The sequence below is a fragment of the Narcine bancroftii genome, chromosome 1 (assembly GCF_036971445.1).
Source record: "Narcine bancroftii isolate sNarBan1 chromosome 1, sNarBan1.hap1, whole genome shotgun sequence".
Taxonomy (NCBI): Eukaryota; Metazoa; Chordata; class Chondrichthyes; order Torpediniformes; family Narcinidae; genus Narcine; species Narcine bancroftii.
The window spans coordinates 320,739,313-320,761,775 of record NC_091469.1 but is presented as its reverse complement, the minus strand read 5'-3'; the positions used below and the strand labels follow the sequence as shown (position 1 = coordinate 320,761,775).

The 22,463-nt window shown below is 43.3% G+C and overlaps 1 protein-coding gene across 13 annotated transcripts in view; it reads left to right on the top strand.

Moving 5' to 3' along the window:
• Window positions 1-22,463, top strand: part of ctnnd2b (catenin (cadherin-associated protein), delta 2b) — a 1,542,927-nt gene that overhangs the window by 906,463 nt on the left and 614,001 nt on the right. For all 13 annotated transcript variants that reach the window (XM_069906986.1, XM_069906993.1, XM_069907003.1 and 10 more), the window contains one exon: window positions 16,841-16,953. In XM_069906986.1, the coding sequence (XP_069763087.1) occupies window positions 16,841-16,953 (113 nt within the window). The remainder of the gene's footprint in view (window positions 1-16,840; window positions 16,954-22,463) is intronic.

Genomic DNA, 22,463 nt, shown 5'->3' with positions numbered 1-22,463 from the left:
ATGGAATGAGAACAGGTCAGTGAGACAGACTAGTTTTATTGGTTAGCACAGACCAGAAGGGTCGAATGTCCTATTTTTGGTGCTGTAACATTCTATGGTTTGATGTGCAAAGTGACAAAGTTTAATCTGGCCTGGAAGCTTCCTTGATCTCATTTATAATTGTGCAAAATAACTTAGGTATAATATAAGGGCCTGAAGTATGGTTTGATGTAAGCTAATTAATACAGTCCCATTGTCTTACATTAAATTTGACCACCCACCACCATGCCCCCTCCCCATCCCGCCCGACCCTGCTGTGGCCTGCAGCCTGTACTCTGCAGACAGAACAATGTTACAAAGCTGTACTTTTAATCTCAAAACTGATTACTGCCTGTCGAGTAAACTTCCAATTATCTGGAATTCAATCCACTGGAAACTCAAACAAGGGGCAACTAAGCGTAAGGAGGGAGCGCCGAAGCCCTGACCAGGACACTGGCGTGGGGGTGTCGGGTTGTCAGCTCAAGGAGGGAGCGCCGAGGCCCTGACCAGGACACTCCTGTGGGAGTGTCGGGTCGCACCGAGAGTGTGACCAGGACACCAGAATCAAGAACCAGCTGATGCTGCTGGGGCGACTCTTCTTATCCCTGCCTAGTAAGAGTCTTTGTTAGTGTATATTGTATTAGCATGGCTTTATTCATAAGCTTGGGGGAGGATGGGATAATTATGCTGGCGGCATGGTTAACGTAGCTGTTAGTGCACAGCGCAGAGACTGGGGTTCGAATTTAAATTTTTTAAGTTATAGGAAATACTTGATTAAAGTGAACTTTACATAATTACAGACTACAATACTGATGTTTTTTTCGAATTACTATACATTTTGGACTGTCTCTTTAAATTGTATTCTTAATGCAGCTGTATTAGTTAGGCATTGTAAGAGTGAGTCTCAGTCAACTGGAAAACTCACTTATCCAGCATCTTCGATCCTTGAAGGTGTCGCATAATGGAGATTTTACTGTAATGTAAATCAGAACAGGTTTTGTGAAAACAAATGAATCTGAATCAGGATTTACTCTCATGAACAAGGCATGAAATTTGATGCTTTGTGGCAGCATCATCCTGCAAACAAACGTATTATAACCATCTTACGACATTACTATAAAAATTAAAGTAATAATATTGCATGAAAAGTCAGGCCGTGTCTTTGATTCATTGATCATTCAGGAACCTGATGGCAGCGGGGAAGAAGCTGTCCTTGTGCCGCTGAGTCTTTAGGCTCCTTAACTTTTTTTTCCCAGATGGTAGCAGAGTGAAGAGGGCATGGCCTGGGTGGTGGGGAGGTCTTTGAGGATAGAGGCTGCTTTTTTTTAAGATACCACCTCATGTAGATGTCCTCAATGGAGTCACAGGCCCAGTTAACAACCCTCTTGAGTTTATTCTTGTCCGGAGAGTTGGTGCCTCCGTACCAGGCATTGATGCAACCAGCCAGAATGCTCTCCATGGTACACCTGTAGAAGTTTACGAGAGTCTTCGGTGACACACCAAATCTCCTCAAACACGTCACAAACTATATCCGCTGGTGAGCCTTTGTTGCGATTGCATCAGCATGGAGGCTCCAGGACAGATCCTCGGAGATGTTGACACCCAGGAATTTGAAGTTCTTGACCCTCTCCACCACTGAGCCCTCGATGAGGACTGGGCTGTGTTCCCCTGACTTCCTCCTGAAGTCCACAACCATCTCCTTGGTTTTGCTGACATTGAGCGCAAAGTTGTTGTCGTTACCCCATTCAATCTCCCTCAAGTTCGCTTCCTCAATGCCATTTGTGATTCTGCTGACAATAGAGGTGATGCTGATATTAAATATTAACTGTGGTAAAATGATGATATTAAGGCCTAAATAATCCCAAACAGTTAACATTAACCAGTGTTGAGGAGAACTCTGGAGTGAGGCTGTGGGATCTACTTTGTCTGCCCAAGAGAGCAGATGGAGCCTTGGTTTAACATCTATATCGGCATGTTTGATCATGAGAGTGCTTTGATACTCCATTGGAGTATTAGTCCAGGATTTGTGCTCTGAAGTCTGGTGTGAGACCCAAAGCCTTCAGACTCAAAGTTGCTGTCAACTGAGCTCCAGAGACGACCATCCAGTTATGAGGAAATAATTGATTTGTGTCGTAACAAGAGTCCAGTTGAAACAGTGCTGTCGTCATAAACTGGCTTTGCATTATTGGCTTGTGTGAGATTCGAAAGGTCTTGGCTTTGTCACACATCAGTGGATATTGATGATTTCTAAATCCTGCAGGTTATTATTGAACTACTGCGTCTCCACCTCTAATCTCGTGCAATGACCCTTTCTCTACTTGTAACTTTCAACGTTTAAAAAATAAACTTGGCCAGCAGAAAGAGTTTGAATATATTTTGTGACGATTAGCCTATTTCTTCATTCTAATAAGCAGACGTTGGTGCTACCACCTCCAGATTTTGAAATAGTTGAGAAGAATGATGAATGATCATTCTGTACCATTCATCTTATCAGTACGATAACCATGTCAGCATGCCGAGAAGCAGCAATTCTGTCCCGCCTGCAGGAAAAAGAATCTCGGGGTTGTATGTGATGTCATGCGTGTGCTCTGATAATAAATCTTTGAACTCCTGCCCTGAATAGAGAGCCCAGATTCTACTGCAGCAAACAATCCAGTGTTAGAGTGGAGCCACACTGTCACATTAAACCATAAATCGGTTGGCCTTCTCAGGTGGAATTAAAATGGTTCTTCTCAAACAACAGGATTGCTTTTCCAGGTCCTAAATAATATATTAGTATGAAAGGATGGAATTTTCTCATTGTAACAAGATCCGAGGAGTGTTCTCAGTGCTAAAGTTGATTATTTGGACTAGAGCACTTCCCCAGGTCGTGACGGACACAACAGATTCTTTTTGTGCTGACAATGAGTTAAAGCTGTATTTTGGAGAGAGTCACATCAAGTAAATTAGCGCTATTAATGACTCACATCAGACTGGAAGTCATGATTAATAGGCGGTCACGTCTCTCATGTTGGTGGCCCGCTTCCAAGGTAGATACTGATGGAGGGGTTTGGGCGTAACCGCCTATATGGGGATTCTCAGAGGAGGAGTTGCAGGTTAGGGTATGGGCAGGCCAGCCCATACAATACATTCATGTTAGACAGCACCCACAGTTACACAGTGGTTCCACCACATTCACCCCTTTTTTTTTTGAAAACCGAATCTGGCGGGGTGAAATGGATCAAAGTCCATTACAGGTTCAGCCTGTCCAGTGGTCTCGTCTATCGTTGCAACCTTGGCAGTGCCGGCTGTGAGTCAGCTGTTGGCTCCTGCGCGGTGTCTTGCATGAAAGTGGATGAAAAGAGTTAATAGGGTTGGGGAGGGGGGTAAGTGTAAGTTGATTGGTCTCTACTTGGGGTAAGGCCCCAGGTGTCATTGATGGGGCCGGGTGTGGTGGTACACCACCGGTCTACTGCAGGGGGCAACCTCTGTATCTGCAGAAGTGTAAGGAGACAGAACAACACCTGGCCAGCTGTCAATCAATCAGCCTGAATGGATCAAGCCCCACCCGGTCCGGTGTCAATCACCCTCTGGGATATAAGCCTGCGCCAGCCTCCCAAGACTCACTCAGAGTTGCTGCAGCCACAGCCAGCCTGGCTCTGTTGAAGTCTTTGTGGATTAAAGCCTGTTGTACAGTCTTTACCTTGTGTGTGTCTGATTCTGGCTAACAACACACCACACCGGGTACCATTGTGTCACCGGTAGTTTTGGAGGTGAGGGGTACTGGTTGGTTAATCATGGGGGCATCCAGCATGCGCCAGGACCCGGATGGAAACAGTGTCTTTCCGACCATCCTGGTACTCCACTCAAGTGTACTGGGTGTTCGTGTGCAAGAGGTGGACCTTTTCAAACCCTGGTCACCATGATTATAGCAGAGGTATCCGAACAGATTACCTTGATGACTATGGCTGTTGTAATGTCTGAGCAGGGGATAGCGAATGGGAAACTTGAGTACTCGTCAATGACAATGAGAAAGTATATGTTCTGGTTGGTGGAGAGGAGGGGGCCCTTGAAGTCCATACTCAGATGTTCAAAGGGATGGGTGGCCTTAATTAGGTGGGCTTCCTTTGGCCAGTAGAATTGTGGTTTACACTCAGCACAAACTGGGCATTTCTAGGTCAATTCCCTCAACCGAATAAGAGAGGTTGTGACATCTAAGGAAGTGGTAGAACCTGGTGATCCCAGGATGGCAGAGGTTGTTGTGGAGAGCTTGGAGGGATCCCCTGAGGGATCGTTGAGCTTCCTGGCCTGGTATAAGATCTCGTAGTTGTAGGTGGACACTTCAATTCTCCACCTCAGAATCTTATCATTCTTAATTTTTCTTTGCTGTTTATTATTAAAATGCAACTGCTTGTTGTCAGTCAGCAGGATGAATAGTTTGGCGGCCAGGTTGTGCCTCCACTATGGGGTGGGCCTCCACCTCAATGGCTGAGTGCTGGAGTTTGGGGCCCTGGAAGGTGTGGGGGATAAAATGCCGCAAGTCTGCCCACCTGGTTAAGGGTGGCAGCCAGGATGCATTACTCTTCACCTTGATGCGTTTGAAGGCTGCTTGGGCTTCTGCCAATGGGGGGAAGGTGGTTGTTTTCACCAGGAGGCAGGCCTCACCTGCGTAATTGAGCATAATAGGAGAAGAACCCCAAGCTCTTTTTCAGGGCTTGCGCCTGTGGAGCAGTGGGTGTTCCAGCAGGGTGCACATACATTCAGGGTCGGACCCAATGACTCCATTCTCCACCACACAACAGAGTATAGCCAGACGTAAAGTCTGGAACACACCTTTCTTCTGGTTATATGCGAGGTTGAGCTTTTTGGCCATCTGGAGAAATTTTGTAAGTTGATGTTGTGATCCTGCTGGTCATGGCTGCAGATGTTCATGTTGTCCACATAAGGGAATGTGGTCTTTAACTTGTGGTCGAACACCATTCGGGTCATCTCCCTCTAGAAGGCTGAAACCCCGCTGATTACTCCAAAGGGAAACTGGTGGAAGTGATAGAGGTGGCCATCTGCCTCAAAAGCCATGTATTGGCTGTCCTCCGGGCAGATTGGGAGCTGGTGGTGTAATGACTTAAGGTCAATTGTTGAGAAGACCCAGTACTGGGCGATCTCATTCACCAATTTGGCGATGCGTGGGAGGATGTAGGCGTCCAGTTGGGTGAATTGGTTGATGGTCTGATTGTAGTCTACGACCATGCAGTGCTTCTCCCGGCTCTTTACCATTTCTACGTGCCCTCCAGGGGCTAGTTCAGCCAGAAGTCATTTAACTTCTGTTCTAATGAAGGCTCTATCCCTAGGGTTGTATCGCCTGCTTTTGGTGGTGACAGGCTTGCAGTTGAGGGTGAACAGGGATGGCGGTGGGACCCAGAGGGTGGACAAACCACAGGTCATATGCAGCGAGTGGGTTTTGGGTTGCCAATTGGCCGTGTTCGGAGGGGAGAGCAGGTGGTTTAAAAATTTGGTCGTTGTGGAACATGAGGGAGGGGTGAAGCCTGTCATACTCTGTTAGGACACTCTTGAGTTGGCACTAAAAGTCCAATCCCAATATGACCAGTGCGCAGAGCTATGGCATAACGAGGAGTTTAAAGTTTTGTATTTAGTGCCACACACAATGCATGTCACGGTGTTGCTGCTGTGGATCTCAGTCAAGTGGGATCTGGAGGCCAAAGAGACTTTGAACTTAGCTGTGGTCGCTGCGAGGGAGTTTCACCGTACTGTGACTGGGTATATGAAGCTCTCTTGTATCAAACAGGCAGTTTGTAATGCGTCCGTTTACCTCACTGTCCATCACAGACCTGGCTAGCTGAAGCAGGTTGTTCTGATCCAGGATGATCAAGGACAACGTCACGTCACTGTCCAATTCATTACTACTGTACTGGCTTGATGACACCCTCCAAGATGGCAGCCCCCACGTCACGCACACGGTGCTGTTCCTCACCACCAAAGCGACGCCATAAGTGGTTCAGTCCCTGGTTGTTGTCCCCATGGTTCCACCAAGCTGTCCTCCACAACTGGAAGTGATGCCGGAGGTAATGCAGTCCAAGATGGTGATAGCTGCTGACCGCGCACAGTGCTGCTGGAGGAGGGTTTGGAACTACATACCCTTTCATAGTGCCCCCTCTTGCTGCAGCTGGAATAAGTCTCATCTGGCCAGGCAACTCCTATGAGGATGCTTCGTGGTCACGCCAAAGTGACACTTTGGGTGCTCAACGGTGGTGATTTGGGATCTAAGACCTAAGATGGCGGAGCCCATGCTCCCCACGCGGCAGCTGTGTTGCCAGAGAAAGATTTCTGCATTTTGCTGGGCTGTTTCGAGTGATTTGGCCAGGTCAACAACCTCCTGTTTGCTCCGATTGCCCTTTTCTAGGGGTTTCTGTCGAATGTGATCAGTCCTGAAGCTGGCTACACACACACCTCGGATCAGCTCCTCTAAGTGGATGGCAGCCAAAACTTCTCGGCAGCCACAGGCTCACCCCAGCTCCCCCAGGACCCGCATATATTCATCTGCGGACTCACCAGGCACTTGTCTGTGATGGCCCAGAAGATACCTGGCATGGATGACGTTCATTGGGGTTTGGTACTGCTTCTGCAGGAGCTCCATAGCAGCCATGTATGTATTGCAGTATCTGATCATTTGAAAGAAGTGGTGCTGACCTGTGTGAAGAGTAAGCTCCGTTTATTATCTTCGCTCTGAACGTTGTTTCACTTCATGAAGGCGTTGAGGTAGTGCAGCCACTGATCAAACTTTATGGAGGCCTCTGGAGCTTTTGGGTCAATGTCCAGTTTATCTGCCCATATTGCCTTGTCCGTGACACAAAATTAAGGTAATTAAATTGATACGCTATCAATGACTCGCATCAGACTAGAAGTCGTGATAAACAGGCTTTAATTATCATAAACTGCAGATACATCTCGCATGTTGCTGGCCCATTTCCATGGCAGGTACTGAGGGAGGAGGGGTTTGGGTGAAACCGCCTTTATGTGGATTCTCAGGGAAGGAGATACTGGGGTGGGACAGCCCGTACAATACATTCGTATTAGACTGCACCAGCAGTTACACAGTGGTTTTTCACTGTTGCGTTTTGTTGTGTTTGGTCAGATCAATGCGCGTTATGTGACCTTGGTGTCATGTGGGTCAGGGGCAGAGTTCTGGGTTTACTGTATGGAAATAGAGCTGGACAAGTGAAGGAGCATTTGCAGGAGGAGCATTGTTACAGTAGTGATCACAATACAGGTGGGTTTAGTATAGTTATAGAAATGGAGTTTTAGTAAGCTGAAAGAGGGTTAGTAAAAGTAGATTGGAAGTAGCTCCTGGATGGTAAATTTGTCTCAAGCCAGAGGCATTTCAGAAGAAGATTCAGGATAAACAGGATTCACACAAAAGAGCCCACTGAGTACTTCTAAATCTGGTGCCCTGGATAACAAGGCACATCAAGTGTATGATATGGTAAAAGAAAACGAAGCTTGTTTCAGACTGATAGATTTACCGAAGTACTGAATCCTTAGGAGAAAATTCAGAAGGAAACTTAGCAAAGAAAGGGTGTGGCAGATAAAATGTTAAGAAAATGCAAAGATGCTCTTGAAGTACATACAGTGCCCTTCACAATGTTACCATCAGGAAAGAGGTAGAGGTGCCACAAGACTCTCACCACCAGGTTCAGGAATGGCTGCTACCCCTCCACCATCAGACAAACTCAATCAGAGACTCATTTAAGGACTTTTACTTGTTCATTTTATTGATTTTTTTTCTCTTTCATTGTCTTCTTCTTTGGCTTGGCTTCGCGGACGAAGATTTATGGAGGGGGTAAAAAGTCCACGTCAGCTGCAGGCTCGTTTGTGGCTGACCAGTCCGATGCGGGACAGGCAGACACGATTGCAGCGGTTGCAAGGGAAAATTGGTTGGTTGGGGTTGGGTGTTGGGTTTTTCCTCCTTTGCCTTTTGTCAGTGAGGTGGGCTCTGCGGTCTTCTTCAAAGGAGGCTGCTGCCCGCCAAACTGTGAGGCGCCAAGATGCACGGTTTGAGGCGTTATCAGCCCACTGGCGGTGGTCAATGTGGCAGGCACCAAGAGATTTCTTTAGGCAGTCCTTGTACCTTTTCTTTGGTGCACCTCTGTCACGGTGGCCAGTGGAGAGCTCGCCATATAATACGATCTTGGGAAGGCGATGGTCCTCCATTCTGGAGACGTGACCCATCCAGCGCAGCTGGATCTTCAGCAGCGTGGACTCGATGCTGTCGACCTCTGCCATCTCGAGTACCTCGACGTTAGGGGTCATGCCTAGCGCGGAATGCCACACTGACCACCGGCTGGTTCGCTGCAAGCTCAACCTTCACTTCAAGCCAAAGCCCAGGAACAATAAAGCCCCCAGAAAGAGGTTCAATGTTGGAAAACTGCAGTCAGACGAAGCGAGAGGAAACCTCCAGGCAAACCTCAAAGCAAAGCTCGACGTTGCAACCCGCCTCACGGACCCGTCCCCTGAAACCTTCTGGGATCAGTTGAAGACTACCATACTGCAATCCACTGAAGAGGTACTGGGCTTCTCCTCCAGGAAAAACAAGGACTGGTTTGACGAAAACAGCCAGGAAATCCAGGAGCTGCTGGCAAAGAAGCGAGCTGCCCACCAGGCTCACCTTACAAAGCCGTCCTGTCCAGAGAAGAAACAAGCCTTCCGTCGCGCATGCAGCCATCTTCAGCGCAAACTCCGGGAGATCCAAAATGAGTGGTGGACTAGCCTCGCCAAACGAACACAGCTCAGCGCGGACATTGGCGACTTCAGGGGTTTCTACGAGGCTCTAAAGGCTGTGTACGGCCCCTCACCCCAAGTCCAAAGCCCGCTGCGCAGCTCAGACGGCAAAGTCCTCCTCAGCGACAAGATCTCCATCCTCAACCGATGGTCAGAACACTTCCAATCTCTTTTCAGTACCAACCGCTCAGTCCAAGATTCCGCCCTGCTCCAGCTCCCTCAACAGCCCCTAAGGCTAGAGCTGGATGAGGTTCCCACCCTGGATGAGACATATAAGGCAATCGAACAACTGAAAAGTGGCAAAGCAGCAGGTATGGATGGAATCCCCCCAGAAGTCTGGAAGGCTGGCGGCAAAACTCTGCATGCCAAACTGCATGAGTTTTTCAAGCTTTGTTGGGACCAAGGTAAACTGCCTCAGGATCTTCGTGATGCCACCATCATCACCCTGTACAAAAACAAAGGCGAGAAATCAGACTGCTCAAACTACAGGGGAATCACGTTGCTCTCCATTGCAGGCAAAATCTTCGCTAGGATTCTACTAAATAGAATAATACCTAGTGTCGCTGAGAATATTCTCCCAGAATCACAGTGCGGCTTTCGCGCTAACAGAGGAACCACTGACATGGTCTTTGCCCTCAGACAGCTCCAAGAAAAGTGTAGAGAACAAAACAAAGGACTCTACATCACCTTTGTTGACCTCACCAAAGCCTTCGACACCGTGAGCAGGAAAGGGCTTTGGCAAATACTAGAGCGCATCGGAAAAAAAAAAAAAAAAGTTCCTCAACATGATTATCTTTCATTGTATTGCACAGTCAATTTGTTGTTTACATGTGTATATTGTCATTTTTTTTTCTATTGCCAATAAATGGTAATTCTGCCTCACCCGCAGGAGAAAGAATCTCAGGATTGTATGTGATGTATGTACTCTTGTTATATCATAGACCAGCAGAAATAAAAAATCACCAGGACAATGGTATCTTTAAAACAATAATTTTTATAAATAACTATTAATAATATAATATTTTAATTCTAAACTTCCCCCCCCCCCCACTATGCGGAAATGTATATGTATGTGAATTACCCAAACCATTACAGCTGAGGCACCATTCTAAAAAGTTGATTCAGTCTCAGAAATCTTCTGTTGAAACTTAGAACTTTTAAAACTGTTGTGCAGAAGTGATTATGAAGTAGCTGAGACAGTGAGTCATCAGACTTCTCAAAACTCACAAATTTTTGTTGAGTTGCTGTCAGAGAAATGTTTCTTCATACGAATGATTTATCATAATTTCCTCTTTCTTGCATAGAGGTTACGGAACTTGTGACTTTACAAAGGAATGCTTCCACAAACCCAGGCAAGGGTTATAAAGCATACCATTAAAATGGTCACAATCCAAATACAAGCATGATCTTTCTTTCTTTACCCAGATATGGCTCAGTCAAAAGTGACCATTACAATGGCCATAGCATCACTGCTCTCTCCTGACAAAGAGAAGCAGCTGAAGTGACCACCTTCCTCCAAAGTCACTTTAAATTTGAGTCTCCAGATGATTTTCTGATGAACTAAAATGCTGCTTTCTGAGATGTCTTACTTTAACCAAATATTGGTTTTTCAGTTTCAATTTCCACAAAATATGTGTCAATAAGCAGATGGCTCCTTCTGTTTAAAATCATGTCTCTTTAAGCAAACTCTCATTGGTTCAGGTTTTCAATTGAGAATAATAATACTGGTTTTATGCCTCTGAATGTAGGTGCCTTTGCGTCTGGGTTTCAAAATCTGTACGTCTTTCCCTGTTTCAAACCCCCACAGTAAATCTCTAAATTATTTGTGATATATATCATGAGCCTGTAGCAACTCTGACAAGAAACTTGAAGTTCCTGAATTATGTTCTGTAACCATCTTCACAAAAGAAGGGCTTGCTGATTATTACACGCAAGTAGGAAATATTAGGTGGGGTAAATATAATATTAGAGGTATCAAAGAATTTACATCTTGGAGAAAAGATGAATCATAGACCCATAAAACAAATACCCAATGCTATTGAAAGTATCTGAAAAACATGTGTAGAAATTCTAATAGGAATATTTCAATATTCTCGATGTGAGAGGATGGGAATACAGTTATTGCTATAGCATTGGTGAACAAGAGAGGAATAAATTAACCAATTGAAGACCATTTAATTTAACTTTACATGGTGGGCAAATTATTGGAATCTATTGCAAACAAAAATATAAAATGCTTGGGAGCAGGATTTAAATTTGACTATATCAATGTGGACTGGGACACTATTCTTAAGTTGGTTAATAGTTCTTCATTATGTGCTCGACATTTTCTATTGCAGGTCAAAGTGGCACATAGAGCACATTTGTTTAACGCTGAACTGTCTCGCTTTTATTTCCACATGACTCCCTAGTGTGACAGGTGTAAGAGCGGAGAAGTGTTATTAATTCATATGTTCTGGACTTGTCCTAGTCTAGAAAAATACAGGAGAGAGGTTTCCATAGCTTATCAAAAATTTTCGATATAGATATAACACCATCTTTTGGTGGCTCCTCTTCAGTACAATGGAGGGAATGATTCCTCTTTATCTCTGGTTCAGAGTTGCACCATTTATTTTACCTCTCTTTGGTGAGGTGTGCAATTTTACTGAAACTACTACTCACGATCAGAGGTTGCGGGACTTCATGTCCTGTTTGAAAGTGGAAAAGATAAGTTATTCAATTAATAATTCAGATATAAGATTCCTGAAGTGATGGGGGTCATTTGTGACTCACTAATCTTACTTCATAATTTTACTCCAATGTAATTAAATTTCAGTCTTGTATCTTTTCCACGTTCCTTATATTAATTTTTTAACCTTTGTTTTTCTTTTAATACTAGTCAATTATCTTTCTTCTTTCTTCTTTGGCTTGGCTTCGCGGACGAAGATTTATGGAGGGGGTAAAAGTCCACGTCAGCTGCAGGCTTGTTTGTGGCTGTCAAGTCCGATGCGGGACAGGCAGACACGGTTGCAGCGGCTGCAGGGGAAAATTGGTTGGTTGGGGTTGGGTGTTGGGTTTTTCCTCCTTTGCCTTTTGTCAGTGAGGTGGGCTCTGCGGTCTTCTTCAAAGGAGGTTGCTGCCCGCCAAACTGTGAGGCGCCAAGATGCACGGTTTGAGGCGTTATCAGCCCACTGGCGGTGGTCAATGTGGCAGGCACCAAGAGATTTCTTTAGGCAGTCCTTGTACCTTTTCTTTGGTGCACCTCTGTCACGGTGGCCAGTGGAGAGCTCGCCATATAAAACAATCTTGGGAAGGCGATGGTCCTCTATTCTGGAGACGTGACCCATCCAGCGCAGCTGGATCTTCAGCAGCGTGGACTCGATGCTGTCGACCTCTGCCATCTCGAGTACTTCGACGTTAGGGATGAAAGCACTCCAATGGATGTTGAGGATGGAGCGGAGACAACGCTGGTGGAAGCGTTCTAGGAGCCGTAGGTGATGCCGGTAGAGGACCCATGATTCTCTTCAGCGCTTGACGTCCTGCTTTGCGGAAACTGCCAAAATGTTTGGCCTGGAAGTCAGCCTGAAGAAAACTGAGGTCCTCCATCAGCCAGCTCCCCACCATGACTACCAGCCCCCCCACATCTCCATCGGGCACACAAAACTCAAAACGGTCAACCAGTTTACCTATCTCGGCTGCACCATTTCATCAGATGCAAGGATCGACAATGAGATAGACAACAGACTCGCCAAGGCAAATAGCGCCTTTGGAAGACTACACAAAAGAGTCTGGAAAAACAACCAACTGAAAAACCTCACAAAGATAAGCGTATACAGAGCCGTTGTCACTAGTCAATTATAGCATCTGGCAATATGGTTAGATAAGGGGTTTGAGATTTTTGTCCTCTACTATTTTCTTCTTTCCTTTTTATATTATTAGTTTTTTTCCAAAATGAAAAGGAACATACTATTTAGAATATGTATGGATATGATTTACAATTTGTGTATGCCAGTGATATACAGAATGTCTTATTCAGTTTGTGTAACTAACCATACGATATTATCGAATTGTACTCTTTGTATTTGTGTAAGTTCTTTATTAAATTCAATAAAAATATTTTAAAAACAAAGAAAGAAACTACAAAACTCCATTAGGAAAGGCACCAATTATTCAGGATTAGTTAGCATGGATTTCTTGACTGTTTAACTTAAGTAAATTATTTGAGAAGATAGCAAGAAGGTAGTCTCAATGGCAGTGCCTTTGATGCCTTCTATATGGGTTTGAGCAAGAGTTTCTATACGTCCTAACGTGGTGGGCTGATAAATGCATTCAAATCCATGGGATTCAAGGGGTGATGGTGGGAGAGCATAATGATTGATAGGAGTATTTGAGAATGGAAAGCTTTTACCACTGGGGTTCTATAGGGCTTAGTACAGTCCCTTGCTTTTTGGGATATACTTATTTCTGATGTAGACTTAAATAAGGGGAGCGTGATATATACATTTACAGATGATGTAATATGGTGAACTGTAGAAACAGAAAATACAGATGTTCTGTTATGTGGCGAAAAAAAATGGCAGATGGTATTTCATCCAGAGAAATGTGAGGTGATGTATTTGGGCAAGGATACCATGGCAGTGGGAGAACGCTGAGGGATGTGGAGAAGCAGAGGGATATCTAAGGTTGCATTATGAGCTAAAATGAGAGGATTTTTCCATTCAAGCCAAGGCATAGAATCTAAGAGCAGGGAGGTTAGACTAGAACTGTGTTCAACACTGCTTAAGCGTCAGCCTAAGTACTGCGTTCAGTTCTGGTTACCACATTTCAGAAAGCACGATTGTAGGGGAGAGGTGCAGCTGAAATTGACACTGATGCTGCTGCAGTTAGAAAAGTTAGCTATGGAAAGAGATTTATTTGGAACAGAGTAGGCTGAGGAGAGTTTTGAAGTGCCCAGAGAATGGTAAAGGTAAAAGGTCATTAATGGCAGTTATATTCAGGCCCCCAAACTGCAGCTGGGATGTGCACTACAAATTACAATTGGAAATAAGATAAGGCATGTCGGAACAACAGCGTTACAATTATTATGGAGGATTCTAACATGAAAGTAGATCGGGAAAGTCAAGTCGGTTCGGGATCTTAGGAGAAAGAGTTTGTGGAATGTGTACGGGATGGTTTCTTGTTGAGCCCACCAGGGGATCGGCTGTTCTAGATTAGGTATTGTGTAATAAACCAGGGGTGATTAGAGAGCTGAAGGCAACGGAACCTTAAGGAGGCAGTGACCACTTTGAAGTTCACTTTGAAGTTTGAAAAGGAGAGGCTAAAGTCCGATATGTTAGTATTTCAGTGCAGTAAAGGAAATTACAGCCGCGTGAGACAGGAGACAGGAACTAGCTAGAGTAGATTGGTGGGGGGGGGGGGGGAACGCACTAACGTGGAAGACACCGGATCAGCAACAGCTGGAGTTTCTGTGAGAAATGAGGAAAGTGCAGGATAGGCACCGACCAAAAAGAAAGTCGTGAATGGAAGAATGAGACAATTGCGGCTGATGAGGGAAATTAAGGCCAAAGTCAAAGCAAAAGAGAGGGCAGACAAGGAAGCAAAAATTAGTGGGACGTTAGAGAACCGGGAAACTTTAAAAAACTCGGAGAAGAGAGCTGATAAGAAGGTGATTAGGAAGGTGGGGTAAACCACCGTATAAATGTTTGGATGTGCTAGGACACACCCCTTGCAGACTGTGCTTGAGGCTCCTCCCACTGACCCCTGAATAAAGGCGACCGTGCCACAGCCCCCTCCTCCGTCCAGGGCAGTCAGCCAGCATGGACGGACATCCATTGTGAATAAAAGCCCATCTGTTTCTCTACAACTTCTCTACTTTGAAGGTATTGAACGTGTATCAGAAGCAAAAGATGAATTATGAAAGGAGGTTAACAAATAATTTCAGAGGATACTAAAAGCTTTTTTTTTAATATAAAAAGAGAGAAAGAGTGACCAAAGTAGACATAGGACCAATGGAAAATGACAATGGATAAATTGTAATGAGAGACGAGGAGATGGCAGAGGAATTGAATGAATACCTTGCATCAGTCTTCACTGTGAAGACATTAGTAGCATAACAGACTTCCATGGCTCTCTTGGAAGTGGAGCGAGTGCGATCAAGGTCACAAGAGGGAAGGTACTTGAGAAGCTAAATGGTCTAAGGTTAGATAAGTCTGTCAGACTGGCTGGAATGCACCCTTAGGTTCTGGAGGAGGTAGCTGTAGAGATTATGAAGGCATTGGTAATAATCTTCCAGGAATCAATGAAGTCTGTATTTTTCTGGTGGACTGAAGAATTGCGACTATCCCTCTGCTGTTTAAGAAGGGAGCAAGGCAGCAGAAATGAAATTATAGACCCATGAGCTTGACATAGTGGTTGGGAAGTTGTTGGAGTCGATGATCAAGGATGAGGTTATAGAATACCTGGATCACGCCTGACAAACACATTGCAATTTTTTGAAGAGATCACAAGTAGAATGGACAGGGGAGATGTAGTCTATCTGAACTTTCAAAAGGCCTTCGACAAGGTTCCACACATGAGGCTGCTCAACAAGATGAGATCCCATGGAATTACAGGAAGCCAACTCGCATGGATAGAGCACTGGAAGCAGAGAGAATGAATAAAGGGATCCTATTCTGGTTGGCTACCAGTTACCAGTGATCTCCTACAGGGGTCGGTGTTGAGGCTGCTTCTTTTTATGTTGTATATAAATGATTTGGATTATAGAACAGATGGCTTTGTGGCTAAATTTGCAGGTGATACCAAAGTAGGTGGTAGGGGAGGTGGTGCTGAGGATTCTGAAAGGTTGCAGAGAGCTCTGAGAAGATTTACAAGAATAATACCAAGACAGAAAGGGTTAACATATGAGGAACTTCTGTCGACTTTTGGACTGAACTCGCTGGTGTACAGAAGGATGAGGGGTGACCTCATAAGCCCTTTTCACAGTGGCTCACTGGTAAATTGGTGGTTCAATGAACCGATCAAAATAGCATTTTTGCTGTTCACACTGGACCATTGCTAAGCGGTTCTCTGCACCCTTTCACACTCACCACCCAGCATCCCAGAACAGAGGGGTGCCTATCCTCCTCCAGTGATGTCTTTCTCACTGGGCTAACCAGTACGCCAATTCAAATTATATTAGTGATGATATACCCTCCCTAGGCAGTTCATCTCCGGGGCAATCCGATGCCTGAGTGCCAGTTCATGAACGTTCACACTGGCACATTAACCGGTAGATTGGCGGTTCATTTAATGAATGGGGCTGTCGAGACATTTCAAGTGTTGAAAGGCCTGGACAGAGTTGATGTGGAAGGGTGTTTCCCATGCTAGGACAAGAGGGCACAACTTCAGGATAAAAGGGTATCAATTTAAAACAGAGATGCAGGGAAATTTGTTGAGCCAGAGGCTGTGGAACTTGTCACCACAGGTGACTGTGGAAGCAAGGAGGTTGGGTGCGTTTCAGGCAAAAATTTGATTAGTCAGGACGTCAAGCGTTATGGGGAGAAAGTGGGTGGATGATCAGATCGTGATTAGAATGGCGGAGCAGGCTCGATGGGCCAATGGGCCTCCTTCTGCTGTATATTTTGTGATCACAAATGTGAAGAAATTATTTCCCTGAGCAGAGGTGTCATTCATTTGAAGTAATTGCTTTAAATCTCTTGGCGGGATTCTGACTTTGAGGCATTCAGTCACAATCCCACAGATGGTATAGCATATGTCTCAACCTGCACCTCCTCCTGGACCAAAGCAGGATAACTGTGCAGCTACACACATCAAGGATTAGAGGTGAGATGAGGAAATAATTATGCACCCATTGGGTCAACTTTCATGATCATCAATCAGTTCTTGGGCAAGATATTGAAGAAATGTACATAATGCTCCAAGCCCAGAAAGTGGGCTCAGGTTGGGCTGCTCCTTTTATTGATTGGCACTGGATGGGCTATATTGTAAAGTCTTTTAATGGATTTATTATTCATCCAGTGACAGGAGTATATAGCTGACACTTGTTTCTTCTTTTCCTCTCCTCTTTTTGCAGGAGCTGCAGTTTGAAAGATTAACCAGAGAGCTGGAGGCGGAGCGCCAGATTGTTGCCAGCCAGTTGGAGCGATGCAAGCTGGGATCCGACACGGGCAGCATGAGCAGCATTAGGTATGGATTAAAACTGTTGGCTCTGTACTTGCACGCTGTGGTCTGCCGCGAGTCTTGGAAGTTTGCTCAAAAGCTCAGTGCTTATGCGCGCATGGATGAGACCGTTTAACATCCTGATGGATTATCGAGGTTGAGGGGTTGGTGGAATGAAAGGGTGTCATCCTTGTGCAAGGAAGCCTCTGATTGCTGCATGATTGACAGATTAGAGGTAAAACATATGAATTTGTTGAATATTTCCTCGCTGGGGACAATCTTGATTGTGAACCCATGTAGTAAAGTGGTGACAAGTTGATGCAAAGCAAAAAGCTTCATGAGGGGCGAACACAAAGCGTTCAGTCTGCCTGCAGCTTTAGAGATGAGTCCATTGCAATGTCATATACTCAAACACTGAAGCAATTACATTCAAGGTTTCCTGCCATCTGCATGCACAGAAGGGTATGACTGTGGGAACTGTAATACTGAATATTTTCATACTGAGCTCCATACTGCGTAACCAGTAGGTTAACTGGGCCAATGGACGTTGTGCTGAGACAATGATTTGGGTGTGTGTAGGAAAGAATTGGTCCAGGTAAAGTGCAACGAATATTTTCCCTCTTTGTGGTTGCAAGCTATGTGACAGCTTTATGTTATTATGCAGCCTAACAACAATGTTATTTATTTTTATTTTTTTGCGAGCCTTTCATGAACCTCAATGGAAATAAAAATAGGGAGAGGTGAAAAGCAGACTGCTAATTTGCGATAATTCACTTTACTCAATCATATAAAGTGTCTGACAAATTCGGAATCTAGATGCATGTGAAATGGGATGCCCTCTGGTTATGTGAAGAAATAATGCCAAATATAGATAAGTTGTTGGATAAACAAGCTAGTTTGTTGGAAGAATTGCACCTATAATGAATCGTGCACATTTTGAATATGTAGATTTATGTGCTGTTTTTAATTTAAATTTAGACATCCAGCACGGTAACAGGCCATTTCAGCCCACGAGTCCGTGCCGCCCAATTAACCTATAACCCCTGATACATTCTTCTCATCAAACCGTGCATGGAAGATGTTCAATCTGCCTGGAAGGGAGGCATCATTGTCTTCAACTCGCAAGGTTGACTTGCGATCCGTAATAGTCTTGAACCCTTGCTGCATGTGCCTCATGTCTCACAGCTGTCTGTGAATCTTCTGTGCATACCCTGGCTTTGCCTCACGGATTGCACAGGAGAGTTCAGCCCTGATTGATCTTAGTATCATCCTACATCCTATATTGAAGGCACGAGCTCTGAGAAGGGCCCGGACTTCTGCGTCCAACCATGGTTTCTGGTTAGCCCTGGTTGTGATGCATTTGATCTTAGTGACATCCTGAATGCACTTGCTGATGTAGCCAGTCACTGAGCTCGTGTACTCTTCTATATTTGATCACTGAGTCGGGAATGGTGCCCTGCAGCCACGTCCCTCACCACTCGTAACTCACTACTCCCCATTGTCAACACCACCGCTTCTCCCAAATTTCCTCTGGCAAGCGGACAATGATTAAAAAATGAATGTACTTTTACAAGTGTCTGGTTTCTCTCTTAAAGTTGCTCATAACACTCTATTGAATTCTTGGGCAACTGAGGATAATCTTGGGGGAGAACTGAACCTGAGATTTGTCTCATCTTGTGATTTTAAATGATTGTGTATACTAACTGATGATCTCTGAGCTGGAACCAACAGGCCAAAGCTATAGAGCCACAGTAAATAGTCCTTTAATGGATATTTGTGTTGAGAGGCTAAAGATAATTTGTGATAATTTCACAGATCGGTTCACTAAATTTGCATGCAGAGAAAGCCGACAGTTTTTTTCTGAGAAAAAGGCCACGGCCACAAGTTTGATTCTGAAGTCGCCCATCAAAAATAGTGCAGAAATATTATGCCAACACAGTAATGGAGAAGGCATATTATGCCATAGTTTTTGTTCTCTGAGTTGCCTGTTAGGTCTTCAGCAATGCCAGCAGATTTCCAACTCCAGGGTTGGTGAGCTGAATGCTTGCCGTAAAGAGTTGTGTGTCTTGCAACGTAAAGTTGAGCTCTTCTGAAATTTTGTTGATCTGAAAAGTTTAAATTCCCTCCAAGAACCTTAGACCACAGCAGCACAGAAAACAGGCCATTTGGCCCTTCTAGTCTGTGCCGAAACATCATACCGTTAGGCCCACTGACCAGCACCCATTCTATAACCCTCCAGATCTCTCCCATCCATGTATCTAATCAATTTATTTTTAAAACTTGAGAGTGATCCCACATTTACCACGTCAGATAGCAGCTCCTTCCACACTCCCACCACTCTCTGAGTGAAAATGTTCCCCCTAATCCTTTCCCCTTTCACCCCAAGTCTTGTATTTATCTCTCCCAATCGAAGTGGAAAGAGCCTACTCACATTTGCTCTGTCTATACCCCTCATAATTTTGTAAACCTCCTCTGTTTATCCTGTGACATATTAATATCTTGCATTTAATTTGCATGAAAGTTTGTGTCTGATAGGCATTTGACAGAGAACACATTATGGATCCAAGAATTAAATATATTCAGAAGTATATGGAAATATGTACTTGGGTGACTGGGTTTGGATAAGTTTAAAATTTTCAAGACATACAGCACAGTAGCAGGCCATTTCAGCCCACAAGCTCGTGCTGCCCAATTAACCTACACCTCCGGTACGTAAACGCTGTGTTCCGTTTTGTTTTTGCACTATCAATAGATGGCAATTCTGCCTCAGCAGCAGAAAAATAATCTTAGGATTGTATGTCATGTATGTATTCGGACAATAAATCTGAAATCTGGGCCGCGTTACCTATGGAAGTAATGGATGCAGGTACACAACATTTAAAATGTAGTTAAATGAGTACTTGAAAGGAACTGGCAGAGCTGTTGAAGGGTTGAGTACAGGACAATGGGCTACCATAGACACAACTGGCCAAGGAGACTGTTTCTTATCTGTATGATACTATGATGTATCTTTCAGTAGTTCTACTGACTCAGCCTCTCTTGGTATGTGGCAAGTTTAGGAACATGAATCTGCAGTGATATTGTTGAGGCCCACTGTGCTATTGTACTCAATCCAGAGAAGTGTGAAGTCATGTATTTGTGGAAATGCGACTCAGCAAAAGAATTATATGATCAATGAAAGGACAGAAAGGAAGTACAGATGGACCTTCAAGGTAGCATGAGTGGTCAAGAAGGTGGTGAAAAAGACGATGATTTTCCATTTTAGTGACGGCATGAAATGGAAAGATGAGAAAGCAATGCTGGAACTGCATACAACACTGATCGTCCCATGATAGTGTGGGGCTATATTTTGACCTGTCTAGATACATGGGTGATAAGAACCTTTCTGATTTTACTGGGCATGCTATGCATTTCCTGTGTCGCATTTCTATATGCACCTGTTCTTATCAATGATAATGCATAAATCAGTGGTGGTCAGGCCATTTCAGGAAATTCTTGCCCACATCAATTTCAAATGGCATGTAGATAAATCCCAGACCAAGTAAAGGTGGAAGATTTGGTCTGTGTGAAGGACTTTATTGAACCAGAGAGGACCTTAAAATACTCTTGTTGCCTCATGGCCAGCATAGATTTTCATTATTGTTCCAGACTTGCTTAATTAAGTTTGAATTCCTTCTTTTTCAATCTCTTTATTGAGTTATATAGAGCATATATTACAAGAGGAGAGCTGCATTACATTACATTACATTGCATTCATGTATTTGAAAGTGTATAAAAAAGAACAGTACTATTAAAATTAATAGTTAAAAAAACTATGAATTTCATCTTGTAAAATCAAAAGAAAAAAGAGAGAAAAAAATTAATTTTTATTATAAAATCCCTCTAAATAATCTGAATATATATTCTAGACGTGACTTTCTTTATTCTAATATATCCTAATTTCAAAGTATAATCTTTCAAAAGCAGGAGCTACATTATTCCAAAATTCGATCTCTTCAATCCAATAAATCCAACTCTGCAGATGTTACTTTATGTAGCTTTAATTCGTTGATAAAATAGATAGCATTTTGCATAGCTTCACATTAAGACTCTCATAGTGATGAATAACAAAGCATTTACTGTATAATGAAGATATAAAAAGATATATAAAAGCTTTTAAAGAAATAAACAAACTCTAAAGAGATACATTAGTTATAGTTAAACAAATTTAAAGAGACAAAGAACATTCAAAGAAAAAATTCTCATGCTCACGCTTCCTCTACACCCTGAAGAATAATGAGCAAGTTGTGAACCTGGGCAGATATTACAACATATTATGTCATGGTCACTATGGTAGCACTACAAACAATAGTTTCTTAAAGAGATGGGCGCAAAATTAACTGAGTTAAAAAACAAGATTTTAACCTTGTGAAAAAAGGGACTGGGTAGTCTATTCTGAGAGTAAAGTAAAAAGCAAAGTTTCCTGGTTAAAACCAAATTTACCGTAAGAATATAGGAGAGAATCCAGTATAAAATTATAATTCTTAAACTAGATAGAAATATTAAATAAATGGTCACCAAACTTCTTCAAATTTAAAAGATGTATCAAATGTCCGGCTCCTAATTTTCTCCAAACTTAAACATGACACGACAGCAGAGAACCATTGAAGTAGATTTCTGACCTTAAGAAATCTATTTCCTTTTATGCTGTCCCTACTTTCTGTGTTCGATAGTTTTTCAGGATACAAATAAAATCTTTATAAGAGTGAACTTTTCCCTATTAATAATCAGGAGTATTTATACGATGAAATCCCCTTTAAAGTTGTTAAGAACCAATTTACTTATTTGGGTATTAAAATTGTGAAAAATTTTAAGGATCTGTATTAATATATTTATTTCCCCTGATAGAATATGCGAAAAAACACTTTCTAGATGGTTTCCAATGGCGCTATTTTTAGTTGGTCATATTAACTCAATTAAAATGATAATTTTACCTAAGTTTTTATATACTTTTCAAGAATACTTTCTTTCATTTGTAAAATATAAGATGTTTCTTACATTTGGAATAATAAAAATCCTTGAATGAGCAAATCTTTATTGAAGAAACAAAGGAAAGACGTAAGAATGGCTCTCCCTAATTTTAGATTTTATTATTGGATATTAATATCAATTATATTACTTTTTGTATCTCAGACATATACCAATGTCCTTTATGGGTAGATTTGGAGAGGAATTCAGTGAGGGGATACTCGTTGGCCTCATTACTGTGAGCTCATCTACTCTTTGCGTTATCCAAAATTAATAGACAAGATCTGAACACAGTTCTTAAGCATACAATAAGGATATGGTTCCAGTTTTGCAAACAGTTTGAATTCTCAAGTTATGGATTTAAAACTATATTTCTGACTATCCATTCCACTACATCACTTGATTTTGTGCACTATTTCTGCTTGTAAATGGTTTGGGTTACCTGACTCTGAACACAAGAGTGACAGGATATTCAGGAAACTGGGATGCAGGGTCCAGATGGAGTGGAGACTGAGCAAGATATTTCTTAA